The sequence below is a fragment of the Linepithema humile genome, chromosome 7, assembly GCF_040581485.1.
Source record: "Linepithema humile isolate Giens D197 chromosome 7, Lhum_UNIL_v1.0, whole genome shotgun sequence".
Taxonomy (NCBI): domain Eukaryota; kingdom Metazoa; phylum Arthropoda; class Insecta; order Hymenoptera; family Formicidae; genus Linepithema; species Linepithema humile.
In genome coordinates, this window is record NC_090134.1 from 8017940 (window position 1) to 8041957 (window position 24018).

Genomic DNA, 24018 nt, shown 5'->3' on the forward strand with positions numbered 1-24018 from the left:
GCGATGAAAGCGGTCCTCTTCTTTCTCCAGTCTCATTCCTCCTTTCCCGTGCCTTCCTTCCTTCCTTATCGTCGAAAACAATATAGCGACGTGAGAAACAGAATTGTAAAGCGAATCGGATCTTAAGTTGGAAAAGCTCGCTCAAAAGTCACGTCTCTTTGTCACAGCTTGTTTTTGCAGCTGCTGTTCTAAAGAGAAAAATTATTCTTTTTCCACCGATTATTATATTTTTTCTCCATTTCCTATTCTAAACTAATTCTAATCGAAATATTTCGGTCAGTTCGTACCGCGCGAAATCACAAATGGCTTTTAGAAGTGGATCGGAAGATTGGAGCGCCACGGGAGAGTCTAGGGATAATACTGATTTAGTTGCCGCGTTGTCAGCGACACGGAGCCAAGTTTGACGCGCGCCATGCAACATTAATGTCCCTCTTTGGATTACACACCGCACTGAAAACGTGTCATATGTAGTGCAGAAAGCCCGGCGCAGAGCTAGTCTTAACGATTGTTCAAAGTCAGTTTGTAGACATGACTTGTTTTTTTATTATTTAACTCATATAAAATATATTTTATCAATTATTTATTTTGTTAAAAAAAAAAAAAAAAAAAAAAAAATGTGGCATTGATCGTTAAATTTCGCCATTTAGAATTATTGAGAGAAAGATTGCACGTACATATTGCACGTACTATAAAATTCACTCTAAAGATTAGAATCTGTTATCGCTTTATAATATAGAGAGTGCATAAAAGGTTCATCAGTGTCTCCGAGATGATTTCGAAAGCGTACTCTCCACCTGCGTGAAATCTCTCTCCCGAGCGTCCACCGCGATCAATCACGCTGCACGCCGTCGACGCGGTCAGGATTTGAGCGTTTTGTTAAAGAAATGGAGGTGCTTAGAGAGAGATGTGTTCACGTCGCCGCGCGGCGAGATATCGGGGCGCTAAATAAATACTTCTCGTGGGCCGGAACGGTGTAGGCTTTTTAAGCCGTGTACTTCGCGACGCGTGACTAATCGCGGAGGCTGTACGACGAACTCGCAAGGAATACCAGCTGTGAAAAACACTGCTCGCCCAAATGAGTCTTCATGCTGAAATATCGCGTCGCGACCTCGTGATGACATTCGACAAAAGTCAGCGATTTTTAGGAACTCGATTTATCGAGTTATAACAAACGGTCGCATTTATGACAAATTTGTGATAGAAATAAAAATTTTCTTATCATGCAATTCCGATTGACTTCTACTTTGACGACAAATCCGCGGATTTCTCGCGGCTCTCCGGAAACGATCGTAATGGCCGTCGTTCGCGCTGGGGACTTAAAGTTTTAAAGGCGCGGAAGAAAGTGCACAAGTCGGGCTGCGATCGGGAAGTATTTTATTCAGAGAGTTCGATCAAGGGGAAATTTTCTTACCCCTCGAGAAGCCAGAGCGGAGTCAAGAAGCCGCGAGAGCGTCGTACCGGCGACGGGCCGACATCCATTATAAATGCGAGCGATTCTTCTCGCGCGAATTGTCGAAGATTAAGCCCGTCGAATCTTTCCGACGCGCTCGTGGCAATGAAAAATTCACGAGGCACATTAAGCTGCGCGACTTCGTTCTGAGGCAAAGGTCAGGAGCGAGACTTTTTGTATTTGCGGTATTATAAGAGTCTCGTCTCAATTGAGAGTTGCAAAAGTACGCACGAATTTTTCGAAACGATCGACAAATTTGTATCGTTGCGTTCCGGGCTTGGAAAACTTTTGTAACCGCAGCTTGCCAGAATTTCGTAGGCCATTCGTGTGAGATAATTGGGTGCGGAAACCGTAATAACGAGCCGGCTATTAAGACCTGACACGCTCCACAATAGACAGAACAAACGAGAATTGAAAAAATATAAAAAAAAGATTTAAAAAAAAAAATGAAAAACCGTTTAATAAACTGGCACATTTTTATAAACGATTTTTTAACCGCGCGACCGAAGCCACGAATCGTATTCGCACTGGGCAAAAAAAATAATGTAGCAGTACATGAAAGGGAACCGCTGATGCGCATGTAACGGCATTTTTCGTTTCACTTAACGTTTAACTAAATTCGACGTACTGCAAAATTGTCCCATGATATTTAATTTAATCCAATCACGCTTTATAACCCAAGAATAAAACGTAACGACTCCGCGATAAAATGCACTTCGTTAACAGCTAATTTTATCTTCGCTCGTGCAATTTTACACCGCAATGCGTTTGTAAAAATACCTCACAAATTTTATTAATTTTTTTTATTAATTATTGTTTATTATTATTTTTACATTGTTTGCTATTACTCAATTATTTACTATTAACAATTACTCGTTATAAACAGATTTCCGTTGTTATACAGATGGATCGTGAATCCGCGCCGAGATTGCGCTGCGCAAAATCGCGCGCAATACTGTCAATTTTGGATTCTGCAATTTACTTCTTCTCATCCGGTTGTTCGCGACCCGTCCGGAGCCTAAACTATCAACGAAACGAGGCAAGAAGACGCATTAATAATACGATCTCGTCGGTCATTCCACCGGGACCGACGGTCGGACGGACGGACGGACGAACGGACAGGACGGTGTTAGGAACCGCATTTTTCAAGTCATGCCTGTTAATGCGGTGAACAAGGGGCTGAGCCCGGACCCCAATGGTGTACGCATCGAGGGGCATCGCGACGGTGCCCCGAAAAAATTAATTACGTCAGCCACTCGGCCGCTCGTTAATTCCTAGTAATCACTGACGAGTCATCGTAGTGCGCCTCCGGCTAATTGCGCGCGCTACATGTCGCTCTACATACCACACTGATTGCATTGTAACTAGCAAACACTAGACAAGGAGAGTCGTGCAAAATGACATAATTTTCCCATTAGACATCACAAAGCTGTTGAATGATGACAGCTGTTAATTCTGACCGTGGCAAAATATCGCGTTTACGCTGTTTGACGCTATTTTTCTCGAGCTGTGCGCGCGCGCGCGGTGTTGTTTCAAGAAAATTTCCATGTGTATCTCGCGCGTTAGGTAATTCGCCAATTTTTCCGTTAAACTTTATTTTTCTCTTTCGCCACAAAGATATCCCTCTGCGCGCCGTGCGCAGCATCCGTCGACATGCTTGCGAGTACGATTGGCGGCGATCCAGCAAGGTGTCGATTCAAGGCCACGTATGGCGTTCCCCGGCGTTCCCTCGATTTCTCCCGGTGCCCTCTGCCTGGGCGTGACAAGTGACATCACCGCGTTCACGTGACCCATTGTAACGTGACGGAATGGCAGGAAAATTTACACACTGGGAGGGTCTGCGTAATGATCCGCGGCATTCGTTACAATGAAAATTTCAACCGTCGTCACGAGGCAAGAACCTAAATACTGGGAGGTTTATAAAAAAGACCATCACCAATGGCGAACTTGTGTGCAATTGTGGAAGAATGAACTTCATCCGGATAGTTTGCGTGGCAATCGTAAATCCTGCTCCTTCCATTCTAAACGCTAACATTTTCTCTGTGAATTAAAGTTTTAATTTACAAAATTAAAACTTTAATTCACAAATAGTTTCTCAAGTCTAGACAAGTTTCGGGAGTTGACAAGAGATGCGTTACCCGCCGTCGATGATCAATGAAGAATGAGATCTCGTGTGAGGTATCGCAGTGAAGCCAGGCTTCCGAAGCGCACTTGGGAGAGAGAAAGAGAAAAGAGAGGGAGAAAAAGAAAGAGAAGAGCCGCGCCTCGTCGGTCTGCGTCATGAAATGGAGATCACGACGCGCGATCGCGCCTCTCCTTTGCGCCCACAGTCATTGTCTCGGGGCGAGAGCAAGGTCTGCGAAGCGAGAGAGAGTTCATCATGATCCGGATCGATCGGAGCCTCTATAATCATCCCGACGCGAAACAATGACGTTTGCAGGGCGCGCGAGAGCGTCGCGGCGTCCATGAATATTCAACGAATATCTCGCTTGGACCGAACGCGCTACATAAATAATATAATTGAGTTATATGGGATGCCTCTCAGTACTATCGCCACTCCTCTCGATTAGCAGGATATACACCGTGGGACGCGAGGTAAAAGGAACGGCGGTTATCCCGATACGAAACCTGCAATTATTCGGTTTCTCCGAATCAAAGGAAATTAAAAACTTAAAACATAAACTAATAATTCCGTAATTAACGACAATATAATAATAACAACCGGCAATAACGCGATGTTACATTTCAGCCGCGCTGCGGGGCAAAAAACGAGAGAGATGGATTTCTCGGCGAGAAACAGGACGACGTTAACGAGGTTGCCGTCTTGATAAAGTCGGCGTCAAAAATTAAAACTTGAAAGCAAACGAATTTCCGCGCACCTTTGACGCCGTGTCGCGCCCGCGTCCTGGCATTTATTTCACGCATTTTTTCCTGCGACGCTTTTCTCGCTTCTTCCGCGGCGAGAAATTAACGAGGGAATATTACATTTTCAAAGGATTCCGGGACCAACAAGGGCATCGCGCGACGACACGCTGAAGGGAGTGAGAAAGAGAAGAAATTCAAGCAAACGCAGTAGCGGTTTGTCATTTTACACGCATGATGATTCCGTGCCGTAATCGGAAATCTTGACGACGACGATGATAACGATGACAACGACCTCATTAGCACACGTTAAACTCGAAGGCGAGCTTACGCGTATCCTCGTGTAAATCAAAACGATCATAAGACTGTGTAACATACGCGAAATGAGACGAACTCTCGAACTTTCTTCGTTATTTTTACATAGAAAAAAAAAAATATTTAAATATTTTCTTCCGTCGTAACGTATGTCCGAAACGGAATTGCAGCAGCTCCATACTAAAAGTTACTCTGTAAATCTCTTTGCACCGTCGTTAAACAGGCGAGGGGGGGTTAATTTAAGAAAACACGCACGCGCGCGGAATAAACGAGCAAAAGAAGAAGATGACGGCGACGGGGGCCCGGATCGCGCGGTCCGTCGTACGAAACGCGATCCACGTGGCGCCGACGTCATACCAACGAGGCCCACGAGCGCGACTCGACGATCGACGTGTCGAATTTACATGTGAATCACGCGCGCGCTTCGCGGCCGACTTGCCCCCTAGTACCCCTTCACGTCGCGCTTCCACGCTAACAAAATTCCCCAAGTCCGTCGTAAATCGTGGTCCGGACGGGCCCGCAATTTTCGGGTGACACACGCCTTTCTCTCTTCTCTTCCTTCTCGCTCGCTCCGGACTACGCCACTGCGCGCGCGGGACCGGAGACGCGCGGTCGTATATGCGTGTACGTGTGTGGCAGTTCGTCCAGGTGATTACGCTGTCGCTCGGGGCCCGTTCCCGCCACCACCTCTCCGCCCCCGTCCTGTTCGTTTCTTCGAACACAACCGAAGGACCGTGAGCGACACACGCACATTCGTACACACGCACGACGAGAGAACCGACTGGGCCACCTTATGTCCTCAAACCGTGAAGGAGGGACGAGAGGAACGCGGCAAGAAGGATACGGCCGAGGTGTGAGGTGAATGCGACGGAAAGGGAGAGAGCGCGGGCCTCATCTCGCAGCAGCAATCGCTTTGGTCACGCCAACGTCGCTGGCCCGCTCTCCCGCTTTAATCAGGTGTTAAATACGAGCATCGTTGCACATCTCGAATGTATTCCCACTCGAAAAAGGTATTGAAAGAAAGAGATGTTTTTCTCGCTTCGTCTCTTTCTCCTCTTTCCTGCCCGTTCCCTCTTCGCACCTTTCTTCTTTTCAACGGCTTAAACGCCTGCGCACTTTCCAATGTAATCGCGATAGCGAACGCGGTGCAGCGCAGCGAGGAAGAAGCGACAGACTTAAGAGAACCTAAAGTCAGACTCACACGACAGGTGGGTTAGAATGGTCCGCTCGTTAACCAGCGAGCAACGGTCTCGAAAGGAACGAGATCTCGAACGTCGGCTGTTAGATCGGCGAGTACGTTCGTAACGAGAGCAAAGGAAGCGAGAAAACGGGCTCGAGGCCCTAAATGGACGTTGACAGCGACGTCCGGTGAATAAAAGCAGTGTGACATCGTCGAGGCGTGTACCTCTCTGTCGTCGAAAAATCGATCCTCTGGAAACACAAAGCCAAGCAAACACCAGCGCCTTTAAAAGATGCGCACTCGGGACAGTCGAAAATTATGTTCGTTCGCAATCGCAGCGTTCAGCGAGTAAAAAGCTTTCTATTTAATCGAAAAGTTCGTTCTGTCACGCGTCACGATACGCCGTTCGGTAGTCAAGATTGCACGGGACGCATCGCGAGCATCCGTCAGCATCGCGGCTGAAAGCGATTAGAGCTGGCAGCCCAGCTTCTTCGAGTACATCCTTCAAGTACCGCGCGAGACACGCAAGATTGCAGAGAAGGTGGTGAGACGTTGGACCCGAGGCGCCTCGACGAGACAAGACGGGAGGACGTCCCGCGGTGTTCGACCTGTCCGAGTTCGATCATCGACGCGCGAGGGCGAGAGGCAGCGGGGGAGGCGTGCATGCACACGAAGATGCGCAAGGTGATGCCACGAGGGGTTGGGGGAAGAGAGAAGGCGAGGAAGAGGAAGAAGCCAGCCAGCCAGCCAGCCAGCCAGCCAGCCAGTCAGTCAGCCACCCAGTTCGCCAGTCAACCAGCCAGTCCGTCAGTCAAGCCGTCGCGGCTCGTTCTCCGTCACTCGTTCGCTCACTTACTCGCTCGCTACTCGGTGTGTTAATTAGTTAAGGTTGTTGGTCGGGGACTAAATTACACCTCCGGAGCTACTCAAAGGAAGCAATTACTGGTGGCGCAGCCCCGGAGGGGGAGTCGTGAGGCTCGCGAGGAGGCGCAGCGCGACCGTGATGGAACGACGGAGAGAAGAGCGGGCGAGAACGAAAGCGAGGAAGAGAGAGAGAGAGAGAGAGAGAGAGAGAGAGAGAGAGAGAGAACTCACTGCACGGCAGGAGATGAAACTAGCGAGCGAACGAGCGAAGTCGACCGACCAGTCAACTCGTCGAGCGAGCTAGCTAGCAAGCTAGCTAACGCAGCTCGATGAGCTGCCAGTGCAGAAGCGCCTGCCGTCTTTGCTTCTGCTACCGCCGCCAAACGCGCGCCGCGCACAGACCAGCGTTTTCCTGTCGATCCTGTCTCGATGCGCGCGCGGCACACACGTGACTCGCCTGCTCCCTCTTCATCGCGACCACTTTTATGTTCAACGACCCGCCACCCCCTTCTTCATCATCATCGTCGTCGTCGTCGTCGTCGTCGTCGTCGTCGTCGTCGTCGTCGTCGTCGTCGTCGTCGTCATCGTCGTCATCGTCGTCGTCGTCGTCGACTTCTTCTGCTCGTTTCCTCTAAACCAGCTACCCGGCTGTGCGCTGCGCTCTCGTTTGAGTACACACCATACATAGAGCACTACCCTACCGCAAGTTCCGTGTAATATTGTGGAAAATCGGGGTCACATCGCGCGTCGATGAGAATAATTCTATACACTGCGATGCTTATACGGTTTTATAAGCGTCTAACGAGCAGCCTAACGTATGATATCGAAGCGAAAATTTGAGATTTTTATAATTGCTAGTATTGCGAAATCTGTCGCTTTCATAATCAAAATTGAATTCGGATTCGTTATTCATATTTATTAAAATACCGTCTGTCAAAGAGACACCTAATATCCGAGTCGAGAAATATATTTTGATTTGGAAACGAGGTGATTTGAAAGCACGATAATTTTTTCCGCGCGCTCCGTAACGATCGCGCACGGGACAGATGACAGCGTAAGAAGAAGAAACGAAGAATTTCCGGGGATTTATTACAGGGCACGCGATGCCTGAGTAGATTGAAGCCGAGCAAGGTGATACCCAATCAGCTTCACCTCGCTCTTTCTTTCTCTCTTTCTCCCGTGTCTCGCGATCGATGCACGACCCGCGCACGCACGTACACACGGCGGCCAGACAATAAAAATCAGCAGTTCCTCTCCGCCCTGCCACGAGAACGAGTCCTTACCTACATCCTTGGATTACGCCCATCTGTCGCGACTTATCCTTAATTCATAATTGCACGGTCTATCATTCGCGCTGATTGTAAATTACAGTTATTTCGTACAGGATTTCATCTCTTCGCCGTGATTATTAATAAAGTACGACTGTCGTAAAATAAATCATGCGGCAAAAACAGCGGCGAAATCGTGCGGTTTTCGGCACAATCGTACGAGTGAAAGTAAAATTTGGAAAAATAAAAAGTTTAAATTGAGATTTACGAATCGACAAGTGACTCGTCGGAATTCTTAGATACAATATTTTGCGTTAAGTAGTATATATTTGACGCTGGAATTTAATTCGAAGCGAAGAAGCGGCCTAACGTATGCATGTCGAGGTGAAGCGACATTTTCTGAGACGAAGGAACTCGGGGAATCGAGAAACGCGATACCGGACTGCGATGCGGCTTCAGATATTTCGTGGTAACTGCAAACCCCATGTGGTAACACACCGGCCAGTCGTGGCCTCCAAGTGAACAACTTCCACTCGTGCACGGTGGTTTCGAGACCGAATGCAACGTCGGAGTTCCTAGAAGCCCGGGCCTTTAAGGACCGGGCCTTTTCCCCCTCTTCCCCGCCCCCCGCGTCCCAGGTTCTCAGGATACAATGCGTGTTCCGTTTTCGGAACCCTGCCGTTCCTGGGCTTGTCGAGAGTCCTTTCCGTTGCTGCACGTTTTCCAAGCATTCTTCGTAGACTTGCTTCGGAAATAAGAAGAAAAATTTCTAGTCGAGATAAAGTTGCTTGTTTTGCAACTCTTTTTTTAAACAAAATTAATTTTGTGTAAATATAAATAATTATTCATTTGGAATAAATAGTTGGATTTTATCAAGAGTCACTAATCAAATAAAACATTTTAATATTAATATATATTTCTTTTCGGATTCGTAAAAAAAATCGAAATATAAATGTAATTAATTCGATAAGAGATATCGACAATGCATAATAAGATTCATCGAATTAATTTTTTTACTGTCAATTGAATTACATACAACATAAAGAATTTCTTGAGTTCACATAATTCTCGAAAAGTCCGTGAAGGTAACGGATTACTTTTGCACAAAGTGCCTCAAAGGATTCTTGATTTTAATTTTGATTACAGCAAAAAGTGCACGCGTTTCCACAAAATTCTGTATTCACGTATGCAGCTTTTCAAATTAGACGAGAAACACAGAGATACGGTTTCAAAAAATATACGAAAAATAGAATCACTTTCGCGATGAAAAAAAAAAAGAAAAAAGAAAAAATACGGAAGTTTGACTATAAATAATTATAATACATTTCGTACTTCACGACACGCCTTTTTTCGGGCAAACCTCTCGATTGCGACGGACACTGTTTGGGCGTTGCTTCCAATCGTCGATGAAAAGAAAAAGAGCGAACGAAAGAAGAAAGAGAACGGCGGGCCTCGGGGGCTGGGAACAATGAAGGGGCTTGATTTGTTCTGGCGCCTCTTCGCGACGCTCCGGATTATGCCCGGAAGTCTTTTCTTTATCCGTCGCTCGCTATCTCCCGCCCGCTCTTCTTCTTTCCACCGTGTGCGCGAAAACGCGCATACGACACGATTCGCTCGTCGGAACACTGGCGCGGGGACGCGTATGGTTATCACGCCGCCTCGGGCGAAATATAACGTCTACGAAGTGCATCAGCGGCGAGCCATCTACGGCGCCACATCGGCGACCGACTGCCATAACTCGAGGCGGCCTCCGACAGTAACTGCGCGACGACGACCACGATGGGGACATGGCAGCGCCGTGTCCTCATCCTCGTCACCGCCGGGGAGCCGTATTGTGTACGGAGGACGTGTCACCCCCCCCCCTTTCTTCTTTGCCCCCTGGCCGAGAGCGTCGCGAAAAACGCGAATGACAGACGCGCGCGCGCGCCAGCCTGAGGGAATATTAAAAACGTTCCGCGGAAAACAGCGGATAGGCGTGAAGAGGCGGTGGTAGGGACGTTGATGGTATATCCGGCGCCTGCCCTAGCACGTAAGCGTGACGAGTAACAAGCCCCGCGGATGTGTGTCATCACTTCGGAGATTTCGTGTATGTATGAGAAGACAGGATCTAAGATAGCTATTAGATAAAAGGTGAAAACACAACGAGCGACCGTATTATGAAATGCTTCGTCTTCTTCGTCGCTATTCTTTTCCCTTTCTATCCTTTATTAAATGCGTAATTTATTTTTCCTATAAATGCTTTCCTATAAATCCTTTGTCCCTTATTTATTTATTTTTTTATTTTTTTTTATCAACTGGCTGGATATATAAAGTATGCTACTCTACGCACGAACTCATACGATTCCGACGAACAGCCCGGTTTTCTGCGCACGGCCCGATCCTCGGGGGACCGATAAACGTCGATCTTCGAGAAAGCCGCCCGATATGGTCGCGGACGAGACTGCGACACGTGTCGCGATGCGCCCGACAGCGACCGGATGCTCGTTGTCGAACGGCCGTGACGGCGAGAAAACGCCGGTTTAGCTCGCCGTCAAGCTTCAAGTACCCTCGCGACGCGGTTGTCACGATAATATGCTTTGATATAAAACCCGACCCCAGGTACATCCTGTGCAGAGTCGGGACTTTCTGGAATAGAACCAATAATAATGTTAATGAAGACATATGCGTCATACGTGCTATCTCCTTTACAAGGGGTTGATATAATAAATAATTAATGAGCAGCATTAAAAATTTCTCATTTTAAATCCACGCAACCAGCTATTAAAAAAAAAAAAAAAAAAAACGGAACGGAGTAATTACAGGTTGCGTCCTTTATTTTTCAATACGTCACGAATATATATCCCGACATTCACGGTCGACGCTTTGTCGCGGTTTCGCGGACACGATAGTGGAGATTTAACGGAACCCATTGTACGTTTTAACGGGCCGCAACCGCAACGAAGCTGAAAATTACACGTGCCCATAGTATTTGTTTATAACGACAAACGATCTCTAATACATTCTAGAATATCTATCTGCTCTATATTAAATAATAATATTGTGTAATTATGTTTCGAGTCATCCATGACTTTCTCGTGCAAAATTTCTTCATTTTCAATAGTAGTAGCTTTGAGATAGATGTCAAAATATATTATTACAAATGTTATCCATTACAATGTAGCGCCTGCGATACTGATATTACAACAGAGATCGGGACGCGTCCTTGACGCTCCGATCGGGAGAGAGCATCGGATCCTGAATTCCCTCACGACGACGCACTTACACAGAGAAAGAAAGAGAGAGCAAGAGATCGAGATGAGAACGAGCGAGCGAGGCGTAGGCAAAGCAGCCGTAATAATGGACGAGAAAACGAGACGCGGACGGGTCGGCTCGGTGGCGCAGGCGAAGGAGCGAGAGAAAGAGGGGAACGCGGAGGCAAGCAGAGGCGAGCATCGCGAGGAAGGTAGGGCAAAGCCGAGGCAGGCAAGCAGGCAGGCAGACAGGCAAGCAAGGCAGGCAAGGCAGGCAAGCAGGCAAGCAGCCGGGCAGGGCAGGGCACGGCAAACGCAGGGCCCGAGGGCTCCCGCGCGCGGTCGACGCCGAGGAGCGGCGAGCGAGCGACAGGAAGCAACGGCGACAAACCGGGCGAGCGAGCCGAGACGGGCCGGAGCGGAGCCGGCCGTCGGAATGGAGAGTAGCTGAGAGAACGGAGCGGACCCGAAGAGAGAGCCGTGCGAGCGAGCGAGCCGTCGGTTGCGGAGGCGACGTGGCTCCGGTCGTGTTTTATTTACTTAAGACCAGTAGCGAGCTCGGCGCAGGTAGAATTCCACAGCTGGAATCTTAATAAGGGTGGCCAGGGGTTCTCCCCCGGTCGCTTCGACCCGTCGCTCTCGTCTCCCTCGCCGTTGCGTTTGCGCTGCTGGTTTCTTCAACAAAATGCCGAATATCGATACCGCAAATAAATGTGTGTTAGAATAGCTTATAGAAAATTCATGCCGCTATTAGTTGAGAAATTAATATTTCAAAGTAACGCTTTTAAATTTTTATATTGTGAAAGAATTGTCTCACTAAAGCAGGAATTATTGTAGTATAATAATAATGATTATTATTTTGTTCGTTGACAAATATTTTTTTTAACGAATAAATCAAACATTCGCTCAATTTGTCGCACGCTTCATCTAAGGGAATAAAGATTATCGAGCGGAAGTCTGAACTCGCACGAGACTGAACGCTGGCAGCTGCCGCGGATTAGATCTAGCCAAGAACTTTTATTTTTGGCCGGCGATGCTTGGGCATCGAGAAATGTTTCTGAACTCGAAGAAGAAGAAAGAGAGAGAGAGAGAGAGAGAGAGTTCAGCGCCAAACGCGCGATAAGAGTGTCGACCGCGTTTGTATAACCGCGTTCACGGATAAACGCGTGTCGCTGCGTGTTATCTCGTGAAATTTATATCCAACGAGTGGTAATTTTATCGCGCTACTCTGAAATCTTACCGTATCCCGCGCGCCATCCGCGTAAAATCTTAACGCTCGTTAGAGCCTTCATCATAAAATCGCGTTCGCTCGAATTCCGAGAAAGCCTGTCTAATTATAGCCCCCTTTAATGCGAGAGTGGTCGCTGCTACTGTCCTTGAGCGTTCATCCATAGACAATTACGGACGCACCCCTATGATAATTAGCCAAACCGGCCGGACTCGCACGCCGGAAGTGCGCGAAATCGCCGCGACCGCTGTATCGATATTTTCACGGATATTAGAGACTCGCATTTGTTAAAAGTAACGTGAAATAATGAATCAAAAAAGAGAGAGAGAGAGAGAGAGAGAAAAAGATGAATATTTTTATCATTTCCCAATTTTCAAGCACATTCGGCCAATATAATATCGCATATAATCATAACAAAAAATAAAAATAACGAAATAAGCGACGAATTAATTAGAAATTGCAATGTATATTCGAAAAAATAAATGTATTATTCGGTAGAGAACTCTAATTACTATCGTGTAAAAAGAAATTAAAAACATCTCGCCTAAAACCACGATAAGAGAAGGCCGGAAGAGCACGGCGCGAAATAGTGAGACGAGAGAGAACATCGCCCGTGGCCGTGTTGGCGAAATTATTGCGTCCGTCTAACTAATCCATACCGCAACGTATGCGACCCCTCAACCCCGCTGCGTGCGTGGAGTGCGTGCTACAGTCGAGTGTATCATCGCGCGCGAGCTCATATATAACGGGTGACTCTCGAATGCTGGCCAAAAATAGTGCAATATGTCACCTGAAACGCTGCTGATATCGTGACACGAGTGACCGTGACAAAAAATCTTCTTTGTTCTATGTTATTTGCGGAATGAATGACGCTGAATTACGCATGTAAAAGTACAATTTTTTTCAAACCAATTAGCACGATCAATTTTTTTTAATTTATGCGTTCAAAATTTCGATTATTAATTCAAGAGTTCAAGTATACAATTTGGCGAGTGGATGAGCGAGATGAAACTTTACGAGACGTTGCGCTAAGTGATACAAAAAATACCCCCGCCAAAAAAAAGTGTGCGCCGAATCCCTCGAGATAGAAATTCAAGGCAGCGGCCATGGAACGCAATCACAACGCCGCCGTCATACATGGCCATACACAGGCGTGCATCCTTGTATCGCGCACGTGCTGCGAGCGGCGTAATTTCGAGCCGGTCTGTATACGCATCTGCCGGCGCGATGCATACGCGGCCAAGTGGCGGCGAGAGCAGCGGTGCACAGGGATGCGGCACGCACGTGCTAAATTGCGGGGCGCGGTTGCTGCGTTGCGGCACGAGAGACGAGAGACTGTCTGCGGCTTTTCGTTCGCGCGCGTTTTCCTGCCGGAAACGCATCTCGCGTGTACGCGGATAAGAGTAATGAATAAAAAGAGAGCGGAGTGTAGCGCGCCACGAAGACGCGCATTCGCGATGCACACCGTAATTACGTTAACGCCGCCGTCTCGGGTGGTGAGCGAGGGATTTCGCAATAATTCCACTTGTAGTTATGTTACGTGTGTTCCTTTTACGATACACCTCGCGTTTTACTCCTCCAAGCAAAAATCGTTTATCACCTTCGCAAAACACGTGTGGCTCGTTGCTCCTGTCGTCGCGTGACATTGAAATTGCCGGTCGTTCATGCGAAACGAATTATTGTATAGCAGCGTTTCCCTAACAATCGTTAATGCATTCATCATGAAGGTGTACGAATGCCGAACGTAAATTATCGCGAGTCGCCGAACCGTGCGTTCGCCTCGACAATAATTATGCGCTAATGCGTTCTTGCTAAACGCGACCCTATGCGCTGATGCTGACATTAATATTATCGAGCTAACTACCATTTCGGACCCGTAATAGTAGCTAATTTAGTAATGACACGCCTCGACACGAAAGCGATACGTCCTCTCGGCTCACTTCGCTCCACCAATGCTCGTCTTCGGCTGAACTATAGGTTTGTTAAATTGTTGGTTAAGAAAGTTTACAAATCATTTTAATTCGCGGGAAAAAGGATCTCGAAAAGCAACTGAACACACCTAATTATCATTAGCGCGTTAGATAATTTCAGCAAGCGCCATCACTCCGGTAAAAAATTCCGAGGCACCTCGGAAGCAGGAAGTCGACGACCGATACGGGCGGTCCATGCGTATACGCATCATCCAAGCCCGCGTGCGCAGGGGTTGGAACGATTACCCGATATATGTAACCCTCTTCAGGGCTCTCTCACTCTTTCTCTCTCGTCGTTATATAAAACCTGTGACGGCGGCGGGCATGGAGGAGGGTGCGCGCAGAATCGGGGTTGCAAGAGAGAAGGGCAGGATATCTCGCATAACGTCCATGTAACACACCCTGCTCATCACGCGCCACTAGCTCCCCTCCCGCGTGTGAGTCCCCTTACCCATATCGAAACCGAAGCGACCCCAGAAAACCTACTGGCCCTGAACAGACCCTGCGGTGGAATAACGCGTCTCTTCTCCGCCCCGCCGCCGCCGCCGTCGCGCTTCATCTCCCTCGCTCGACTCGCATTCCCGTCCCGCTGTCCCCCTTCGTCTCTCGCTCGTTATTAGCTCGCCGACTCGCACATGCGAGTTATGTTTATATTATGATATTAATAGAGGGTAATACGCGGCCTCCATCACACCAGCGGTAGCACCCGTCGCAGCAGGTTGTTTGTCGGCCCTAAGAGGGCGCCGAGGGCCGTATAAACGGGTCCGGGGCGTCGGGAGGAGAGCGCGGCAGCCCCGGGCGCACACGCTGACGATCGGACGCGCCTCCTTCGCGGCGCGATCCGAGACCCATTAATCGACACGTCCACGCAAATTTCATTTAATTTGTATTACACCCTTCTACCGAAGTTTCAAGCACCGGTGAATTTCTGTTCGACATAAAGTGCCCTCGAAGAGCATAATTTTAGAGATTTACTTGATGATGTACTTTTGCGTCTTTTGCGTTATTATAAATATATATATTATATATATATAATAAATCAATAAATAAAATTTTCAGCGATGAACGGAGATTCACTTCGAGAAGCAATTCCTACCGCAGTTTCGACAGATTCTAAAAGTAGTTGTGACGCAAGTCAGCATTAATTGTGCGTTTTGTAGCGCGAAGATGGCAGAAGATAGAAAGAAGAAAAGAAAAAAAAGGGGGGAAAAAAGAGAAGAGTCTGTCTTCCGCTATAAATTTCACGACTACGAGGAGAGACGTGGGCCCGAAGAGAGAAAGAGAGTTGACCTGCTGGTCGATGCATTTCGGGGGAAGGCCCGATTTCGCACAGGCCTATGATTTCGCCGGTTCGGAACGCGAAATTTTTAGCCGCGGAAGGACGCGACGAGGGGGAAAACACACGTTGAGAATGAGAGAGAATATCGTTTAAGTGGCCGGCGAAAAAGGGAGACTACCAGGAACTCGCCGTCCGTCTGCCGACTAGCCTTCCTCCTTCCGACCCGGCCTATCTTGGGTATCCAATTCGAAAAGGGCTACCCCCTCGGGACCCGCATCTCGTTACACGAAACATCGTGTAATTAGCACGTCGTTGCGATCCCGACTATATGCACATGTATATATGTATAGGGGCTCGTAAACGAATGATTCGCTAAGGATAGCGGTAGCCGACCATGATTTAATGCAGTCTACGCTAGCGTGGGATTTTACACAATCCCCCTCCGCCCTGTCGAATCGTCGTCGATTCACTCGTAATTTCAAGTAGCGTAAATTTAATTTAAACAAATTCAATTCATTATAAAAATGCCATTTCCAGTTATTAATTCCGCGACGACAACGCAATTTGTAATAAAAACAATATATTGTTGTGAGAATTCGAAATCACGTCTGATAACACGATCGGTATCGAATCGACGACATTAAAAAGCAAAACTCGATACCAATTTCCCGTTTTATCGTCATTGTCGGCGTAAACGGCCGCCGCGCCGCGAAATTAGAATAACAAAAAAAATAAAAAAAATAAAAAAAGACAAAGTAATAATACCGCGCGACGTATACATGCACAATGTATAACGCGACATTTGACCGCTATTGTTTAAACGATATCGAATTACCGCCCCATCGCCGCCGCCGCCGCGATGCGATCAACACAATGGAACTTTTCGTATTTCGTGGTTCGCGCGCGCCTCCTCTGTCGCCCGCCGCCGCCGCCGCGCGCCTCTCCCGCTCTCTTTGTGCCGCGTCAAATTCGATATCGAGTTATTTTTCAGCGTGATTACATTAATTGCCCCGGCGATGCAGGCGCGCCTCTGATCACAGGCGCGATCGCTGTAATGTCGTTGGGCCGGTTATTCAGCCGAGAACGCGCGAGGTGTTTCTATTTTCGAAGGTTAACGCGATTACGTTCCGTTGCAGTTTCGTCTAACGGGCCCGTAACTATCGTTTCGCGCCTCTCGTTTTCCCTCTTCGGGGGGGCCTCTCTCTCTCTCCCTCTCTCTTTAGCTCGTTATATTTCATTTATGCCGCGTTCCCGGTGCGGCGAGACTCAATAGAAAAAATCATCGCGGATAATAAAATAGATCGACTTTTAATTTCTATATCGACGGCGGCTCCTCTTTGTGATTTATATTTGTATCATTCTCAGCAATTAATATCACTCCCAGCGTTACATAATCTCAACGTTACATCTCGTTAACGCACGGCGCGGTGTATTCCTGCTAATAAATTAATTGCGCAGCTTTGATCAGCGCTGTAAGTATTCGTACCCGGGTAATAAAGAGGTTGATATCGCAATCCTATTGTAACTAGTAATTCGGTGGATATGTAACGCTAATTATAAACACGATCAAAGTACGCTCTGTATCAATGATATGGAAAGGGAAACCGATGGGGCAAAGCGACGCCCATGCGAAATTCGGCATTTCTAATTCCGTAACGCCGCGGAAAGAAAATGCAACAGGCTGCGCGATACGCGCGACAACGCTCGGTCGGTCGCGCCGCGCAAATTGCGCGCAAACTTCCCGTTTCTCTCGCGCGCTTCCCCGAGCTGTACAACCGCTGCACGACCGCAAACTTACGCGAGATCGTACCTCATTTCCAATCTACCTTCGACGATGGGACGAGCGAAGAGCCGCGCCGGTGGTTTCCGGCCGTGCGTGCTCGCGGTAGAAAATTAGAAACGCCGCGCGGCGGCAATCCGGATTGATTTCCGTAGCGGGAACGCGACGCTCGTTTCAACTTCGAGGCCTCGCCGACGCGGATGTGCGCGACTCGTTAAGATCAATCGCTCCCGCCGCCTATTTGCTCGCTCGCTCTCTAACCGGGCATAACATTTATATCGGTAACGCGCGCGCGCTGCTCCCCCTCATCCATCCCCGCGGAACACGGTAGTTTCATGGCCACCATCATCATCCGCAGCGCTCAACCTATCCCGGTGACGACGGGCCGATTCCCCGTGCGGAGCGGCGTTGATGCTAAGCTGAGCGAAGGTTCGCTCTTTGATCTTCTGCCTTCCTATATATAAACACGAGTGCGCGAGCGGGAAGAAGCGAGCGCGCGCCTCCGTGCACGCGCGTTCGTTAGGGCGACGAGAAGCGAGGACGATGTAGAACGATACGTCGGGAGAGCGGGGCAGAAACGGAGAAAGAGAGAGAGAGAGAGAGAGAGTGCGTGAAGAGATGGCCTCTATTCCGCCGTATCTCCTGCGTGGGGTCTTTATACGTCCGACTGTATTCCCCCACATCCATTATCTGCATACGTTACTCGGGAACACATCATGCGAACGCTACGTGCTCCCGGCAGCCGTCCTCCCTCCGTCTCCCTCTTTCTTCCTCTTTCTGTCTCTGTTTGATTCTAGGACCGGCCGACCGGTCGGATCGTCGTAAACGTCGTCCGATGGTGGAAACGTCGTTCGCGTGTTAACTGCGCTGCCGCTGCTGATGTTACTGCGCGCTCATATCGCCGAGCATATATAGACCCATAGGGAAATGATAAATCGTTCGAAGGAGATGCGCCTTCTAAGGGAATCCGGTCTGTGCGCCTGCGAACCGCGCTTCTCATCACGCTAAAAGCGCAACGACGCTTTGTTACTCGCTGCCGGAGACATCGCGCGGAATCACAAGTTGCGACGAATTTTCCAGAAAAATGATGAAAAGTGAAAGAGAGAGAGAGAGAGAGAGAGAGAGAGAGAGAGAGAGAGAAAGAGGAGGGGTATGATTTTAGCGTAACAATCCGACTGTTGTTCGCGTTTTATCGTAAAAACTCAAGTAAACTACGGTCAATCGGAAGACTGCGCGCGACGGGTGGTTTCTAACGAAAACCGCTATCAAAAGCCGACATGACCGATGTGACGCGACGCATTCCGCTGCGCCGCGAGAGCACAATGGAACACGGCGCTCGACGTTGTTTAGTGCGCGCACAGCGTTAATAAACGGGAAAATAATAACGCGATAATGAAACGACGTGGCGCCCGGTGTTTTATGGGACATGCGTGCACACGGAGACGTTTACGGCGCGTGGTAGAATGCGGTTTGGAGCACGATTCCACTGTCGCGCAGTCGAGAGCGATTTTCAATCCGCTGAGAAATATGATTTTTTTCCCGGGACAAGCGCGCACCTTCACGCACGCCTTTTTTCCTCCTCCTGTGCTCCGATCCATCATCTCTCTATCTCGAAGAAACGACTTTATTGCGGGAAAAAATTGTGGAGAAAAGAACCTGGGAAATTGTAGAGAAGGATAATGCTAAAGCGCGACTATGTGCCATCTGGACGGGAAAAACAGCGAGGAATCGTGATTGGCGACGATGCAAAAAGTGGACGCGCGGCGATATCATCTGGAATTGCGGTAAGCGGTCTCTCGGAGAAGAGGGACAAATGAAGATGGGTGTAAAGGGAGGAGAGAACGGCCGCTGGAAAAAATCCGCGCAGTGTGAATCCTCTCCGTCTCCGAACGCGACCGCAAACTCACACCGGTGCTTTCTGCGCATTGCTTGCTTCGACTCTCGAGCGCGCGAGAATCTTTCCCTGCGAATCGAGGTAAGAAGCGGCGCGAAGGATGCGAGAACGACGATGAACTTTCGCATGCTTTATCGCAAAGATCAAAGTCTATCAGACGCGCGCGCACGGTGCGTCATTCAAAGGAAATTGGTTATTGAAATTTTCTCATGCCGATCCCCGTTGTGTGCAATCTCGCATCTTGTGCGCGAAATATTTAACTAAGGAAACGCGCGTTTAAATTTAACGCTGCGGCGGGTAGCAAACATCCCTCCTCCTTGGGAATTAGAAATTTAAATTCGAAATTGCAAATATATCGGCCGCGCCGAAAATGAGATTTTCACACCGATAATTATATCGCCTCGCAATCAAGCCCCGGAATTATTCGTCCAATCAGATAATCTTCATACGGGATAAAATCGAGCGAAAGAATGAAGAAACAAATAAGATAAAAAAAAAGGTAAAAGTAGGAGGAAAGATAGAGCGAGACGGGAGGATCCGACTGCACCGCCTGTCCGGGTTTCGCCCTGTGGCGCCGATTAGGCCGCAATTAGGTCGACATTGTTATGTTAATGGCGACTGGCTAGGGGGGATAATATTAGGGTGAGCTGTGGGGAATGATGTTATAATATTTCAACACCAGTACCCCGGGGTCGACGGCGTTCAATTGATAAATCATTTCGTAAGTGGCGGGGTGCGATATTATATTCATATTCGAAAGAAGGAGGGGGCGAGAGCCGCTTGGCGAAACGAGTCGGTCGGACACCCCGACCGCATTTATCGGGGGCGCCCATTCACGGATCATGGATCATGGATCGCCACGGATAATCGCGACGCGCCGACGAATGGGCCAACATTGACACACAACGATTTCCGCCCCAACTCTGGCGTGACTATTCTCTCTCTCTCTCTCCCTCTCTCTATCTCTATCTTGCTCTTTGACCCTGTCGGGATCAAGTGGAAGTCAATGACTTGGGGTGCGAACATCTCGCTGACGCGTAATTCGTGATAGCCCTGAACAAACACAGAAAGCGGAAGTTGTCTACGAGGGCCCTCTCTTCCCCGTATCACTTTATCTACTATCTACTACGCGTTCGACATTTTTCGACAAATAAGGGAAGATAACCAGAATAAGGGGATCGGTCAAGTTATCACGACGTATAATATAGTTGGAATATCAAATTTGTCTCCTTCAATTTAAAAAGCGCGTTGCATTTTACAAACGACAGAAAATTTCAATATTTTAATCGACAAAAAGTTGATTTCTAAAGTTTTATGAAAAAAAAAATACTGCGGTAATTTCAAAATTAACCCCACCTAACCTGAAAATTTAATTAGTTCATTAAGTCATTAATAAATTTAGTCATTTGCTGCTTCGCAACGATTCGTCACACCGTCGCAAGAAACAACTCGCACAATACTTGAGAAGCAACGTATTCTACGCGGCGCAATAACAGGTGGAACAAATCCAATTGGAGCCGGCGCACGTGACTATTTGCTCGGCACTATTTCGGCGTTAAACGAGACACAGGTATGGCAGCTGCGTGACGATCCACCCCCGCCGCGCGTGCTATAGTGGTTTATATTGCGGCTAGGGCATAAGCGAGAGGCGCGGGAGGCGGGGTGGGGAACGAGATAGACAACCGCATGCAATTGATGGGGTGCAAACGGGGTCGACCGCGCCCGACAGGCCTTCTCTCTCCTCTCTAACGGCTATATTACACGGACGTTATATTTATTTAATACATAGGGTGGGCCCGCGCGGCGCGCAGCCGAGTATTACACGAGTTATTATTTTTGCTTGTGGCTTAGGAGTGCGCGCGCCCCCCTCGACTGTCGACGAATCGCAGTCCCATTGTGCCCGTTTAAACGCTCATTGGGGTGAACACGATACTTCTCACAGTCGGTCGGATACGGGGGAAGGATGATTTAGTCAGATTAGGACGGACAGTCCCGCGCTAATGCTCGCGGTACCACGTGAAAATCCGTGCGGACACAATAAATGAGCGGAAACGACAAATGCGGGCGGGAATCGGACGAGTGGGCGTATTATTAAATAAGCGAGAATAGCAGGGTGAAATTCGTACAAATAGTAGAAAATAAATGATAAATCGAGATTCGAATGGATAAATATTCCAAGTATTTTAATCCAAAGGCGCGTGAAATGTCTGAAAGTCTCCCAAGTCCGACGGGAATTTCACTCACGAATTCGCGAGAGGCATCAATGAGGCTCGACTGTAAAATAGCGAGAACGCGGCGCGAGCCAGCGGCTGGAATGCCACTGTGAAGCGGGTAGAAGCTCGTAACTGCAGTAGAGATTACACTCACAATCAGTGGCCCTCGCACACAGAGGCCAGTGGAGAAAACCACGCTGGAGACCACCCACGTGGCCGGACGTTGGTGGCGTCGGTTCGGGCGATGCCGATTGATTTTGTGGGGTCGAACGCGATACTTCTCACAGCCCACGAGGATTGTTAGATTAGGCTAATGCACCCTTCCCACCGGGAGCGAGCGGGCGTGCGCGCGCGCGCGCGTTTCGCCGGTTCTAGTGGCCTCTCGTACTATTATAGCCCGGCAAACCGATGTCGGGGCTAAGTAAGAGTCCATCGACTCCTGGACAAAGCCCCCCGAACCGCATTATCACGAGCCGTTTCGGATATACTTCTAATACCTCTTAATACCCGACGAAGAGAAAGAGGGGTGGAGAGAGCGTCTCTATTATCCGACAAATCGGAGCAATCGCGAAATCTCTTTAATCCGAAACTCGTCAATGTAGTCGTTGAAAGATACATTTCTTACTCATTACGATTGAAAAAATTCTTAAAAAATACTGTAAGTTTTATATTTACCGCAGTGCACAGGATACGCCCAACTGGCGAACTCTCAAGAGCGGCGTAGCTAAAAGTGGTTGGACTTACCTGAAACAGAAAACAAGAAGAAGCGAAGGTTAATCGTGGGAAATCAGATAATCGCAGGTATGACGGAACGATGCGCATGGACAATGGCCGCAGATTTGTTCGTCGCTGGAAAATACGGTCGATCGCGCGCATCCTACCGAACTTATCCTACTTTCGAGCAAGGTCGAATCGGACACCTTACACACGTCGTCGCGCGCAGCTTAACTTTTTCTGTACAGACAAAATTGTGAAAAAAATTTGTGCCTGAGAAATCAATCATCCGATAGATCGCGAAATCAACAGATGGAGTTTACAAAAAAATGCCTATTCACACTGCGTGTATAAGGTTTACAGATTGAACCACTTGAGAGCGCGCGAGACGCGTCATATTTTATCGCGGTCATTACGGGGGAGCCTGCTTGCCCCCCCTTTCTCCCTACCCCCCACCTTGACGAGCTGACGCTGGGGCGTCCCTTCAAAATGCGGAGCGAAACGTGACGAGAGAGCGAGAGAGAGAGGAGGAAAAGGCGGCAGGGACTCATTACACGATATAATAAAACGCGCCAAAACGCCAGTTAGCCTCGATAAAAGCCAACAGCGTAGGACAGCAGCGTTGGGATATTGATGCGCCGGGGATTTTTTTATAACGGTGCGATATATGCTGCCGTGGAATCCGTTTATCCGCGCTTGAAAAATTATGCGAGCGACAATTAAAACTCGGCGCAGCGGCGGAGCAGCGTTATATCGACCGATACTAATTAACGTCGCGAAATTGATTTGAGCGCCGTGATTCGAGCGTGAATCCAGAGGAGGCAAGAGCAGCAGCAGCAGCAGCAGCGGCAGCATCCGCGCGGCCGCTGGATGGTAGCGGATGAAAATTCATGGACGTTTCGGCGAAGCGACGGCCGTGCGACGGACGCGCGCGGCAAATGGTGTCGCTGATCGAATCGTTAATCAGCGCCGACGTCCTTTCGCGGAAACGCGCGGCCGGCGTAACGATTTAACGCGATTGCCGTTCGTTATACCGCGCGGCGCGCAGCTGGCGACAAAAAATCACCGCGCCGCGCGCTGTCGGCGCGAAAGAGCGCGGAATGCTTTTCCGCCTCGCGATTCGCACAGAGCGGCAATTATCCTTAGGAGTAAGCGCGTATATCCCTCAATTTATCGCGGTGTCGGAATTGATACGCGCCGGAAGTTTAATTTCCGGTCGATTTTTGTTTCTCCACGGGAGAAGCAGGTGAGTAATTAATTCACCTGATGAATAAGATTTACAATTGAACGAGAATTCCTCTACGTTACAATAGCGTAAAGAGTGTCTGGAGTTGCGCGCAATTCTCTCGCGTTACCCCATGTATTATTCAATGTATTACATTCACTGTCATTTCCAGAATGCGACTGATTCAAGGATATTACTAATTATCTGCCTCCAATTAAGAGAAAAGAAGCTTTGACTGCTTCGCTGCAGTCTTTGTCGCGGAACGTCACGGTCTGTTATTCGATTACGGCGACTGAAAATCCGCTAACGCGCCGATAGTCGATGAAAACTGAGTTATCGTCACAAAGGAGCGCGCACGCGGCACTTGGGCACCCAATAAGTATATCGTGCCGTCGTAGCCGACGCTTTCCGCGCTCGTTTGTGACCGCTGTATATAGGGCGCAACATGAACTAACGCAATAACGACAGCGAAAGCGACTAAAGCGCGGTAGAAGCTCCATAATTACGGAGGGCACGGCAATCAAATTGGGAACACGCGTAGAGAGA

At 48.5% G+C, this 24018-nt stretch overlaps 1 protein-coding gene across 2 annotated transcripts in view; it reads right to left on the reverse strand.

The window, feature by feature from the left end:
• LOC105675670 (protein pangolin, isoforms A/H/I/S-like) overlaps positions 1 to 24018 on the reverse strand; it is a 104272-nt gene that overhangs the window by 23012 nt on the left and 57242 nt on the right. Inside the window, exon 4 of one of the 2 annotated variants that reach the window (XM_067359912.1) lies at positions 11264 to 22277. The exons of the other annotated variant lie outside the window; for it this stretch is intronic. Within the exon in view, the coding sequence (XP_067216013.1) occupies positions 22155 to 22277 (123 nt within the window). The 3' untranslated portion in view covers positions 11264 to 22154. Of the gene's footprint in view, positions 1 to 11263; positions 22278 to 24018 lie in introns of those variants that run through there. 2 annotated transcript variants of the gene reach the window in all.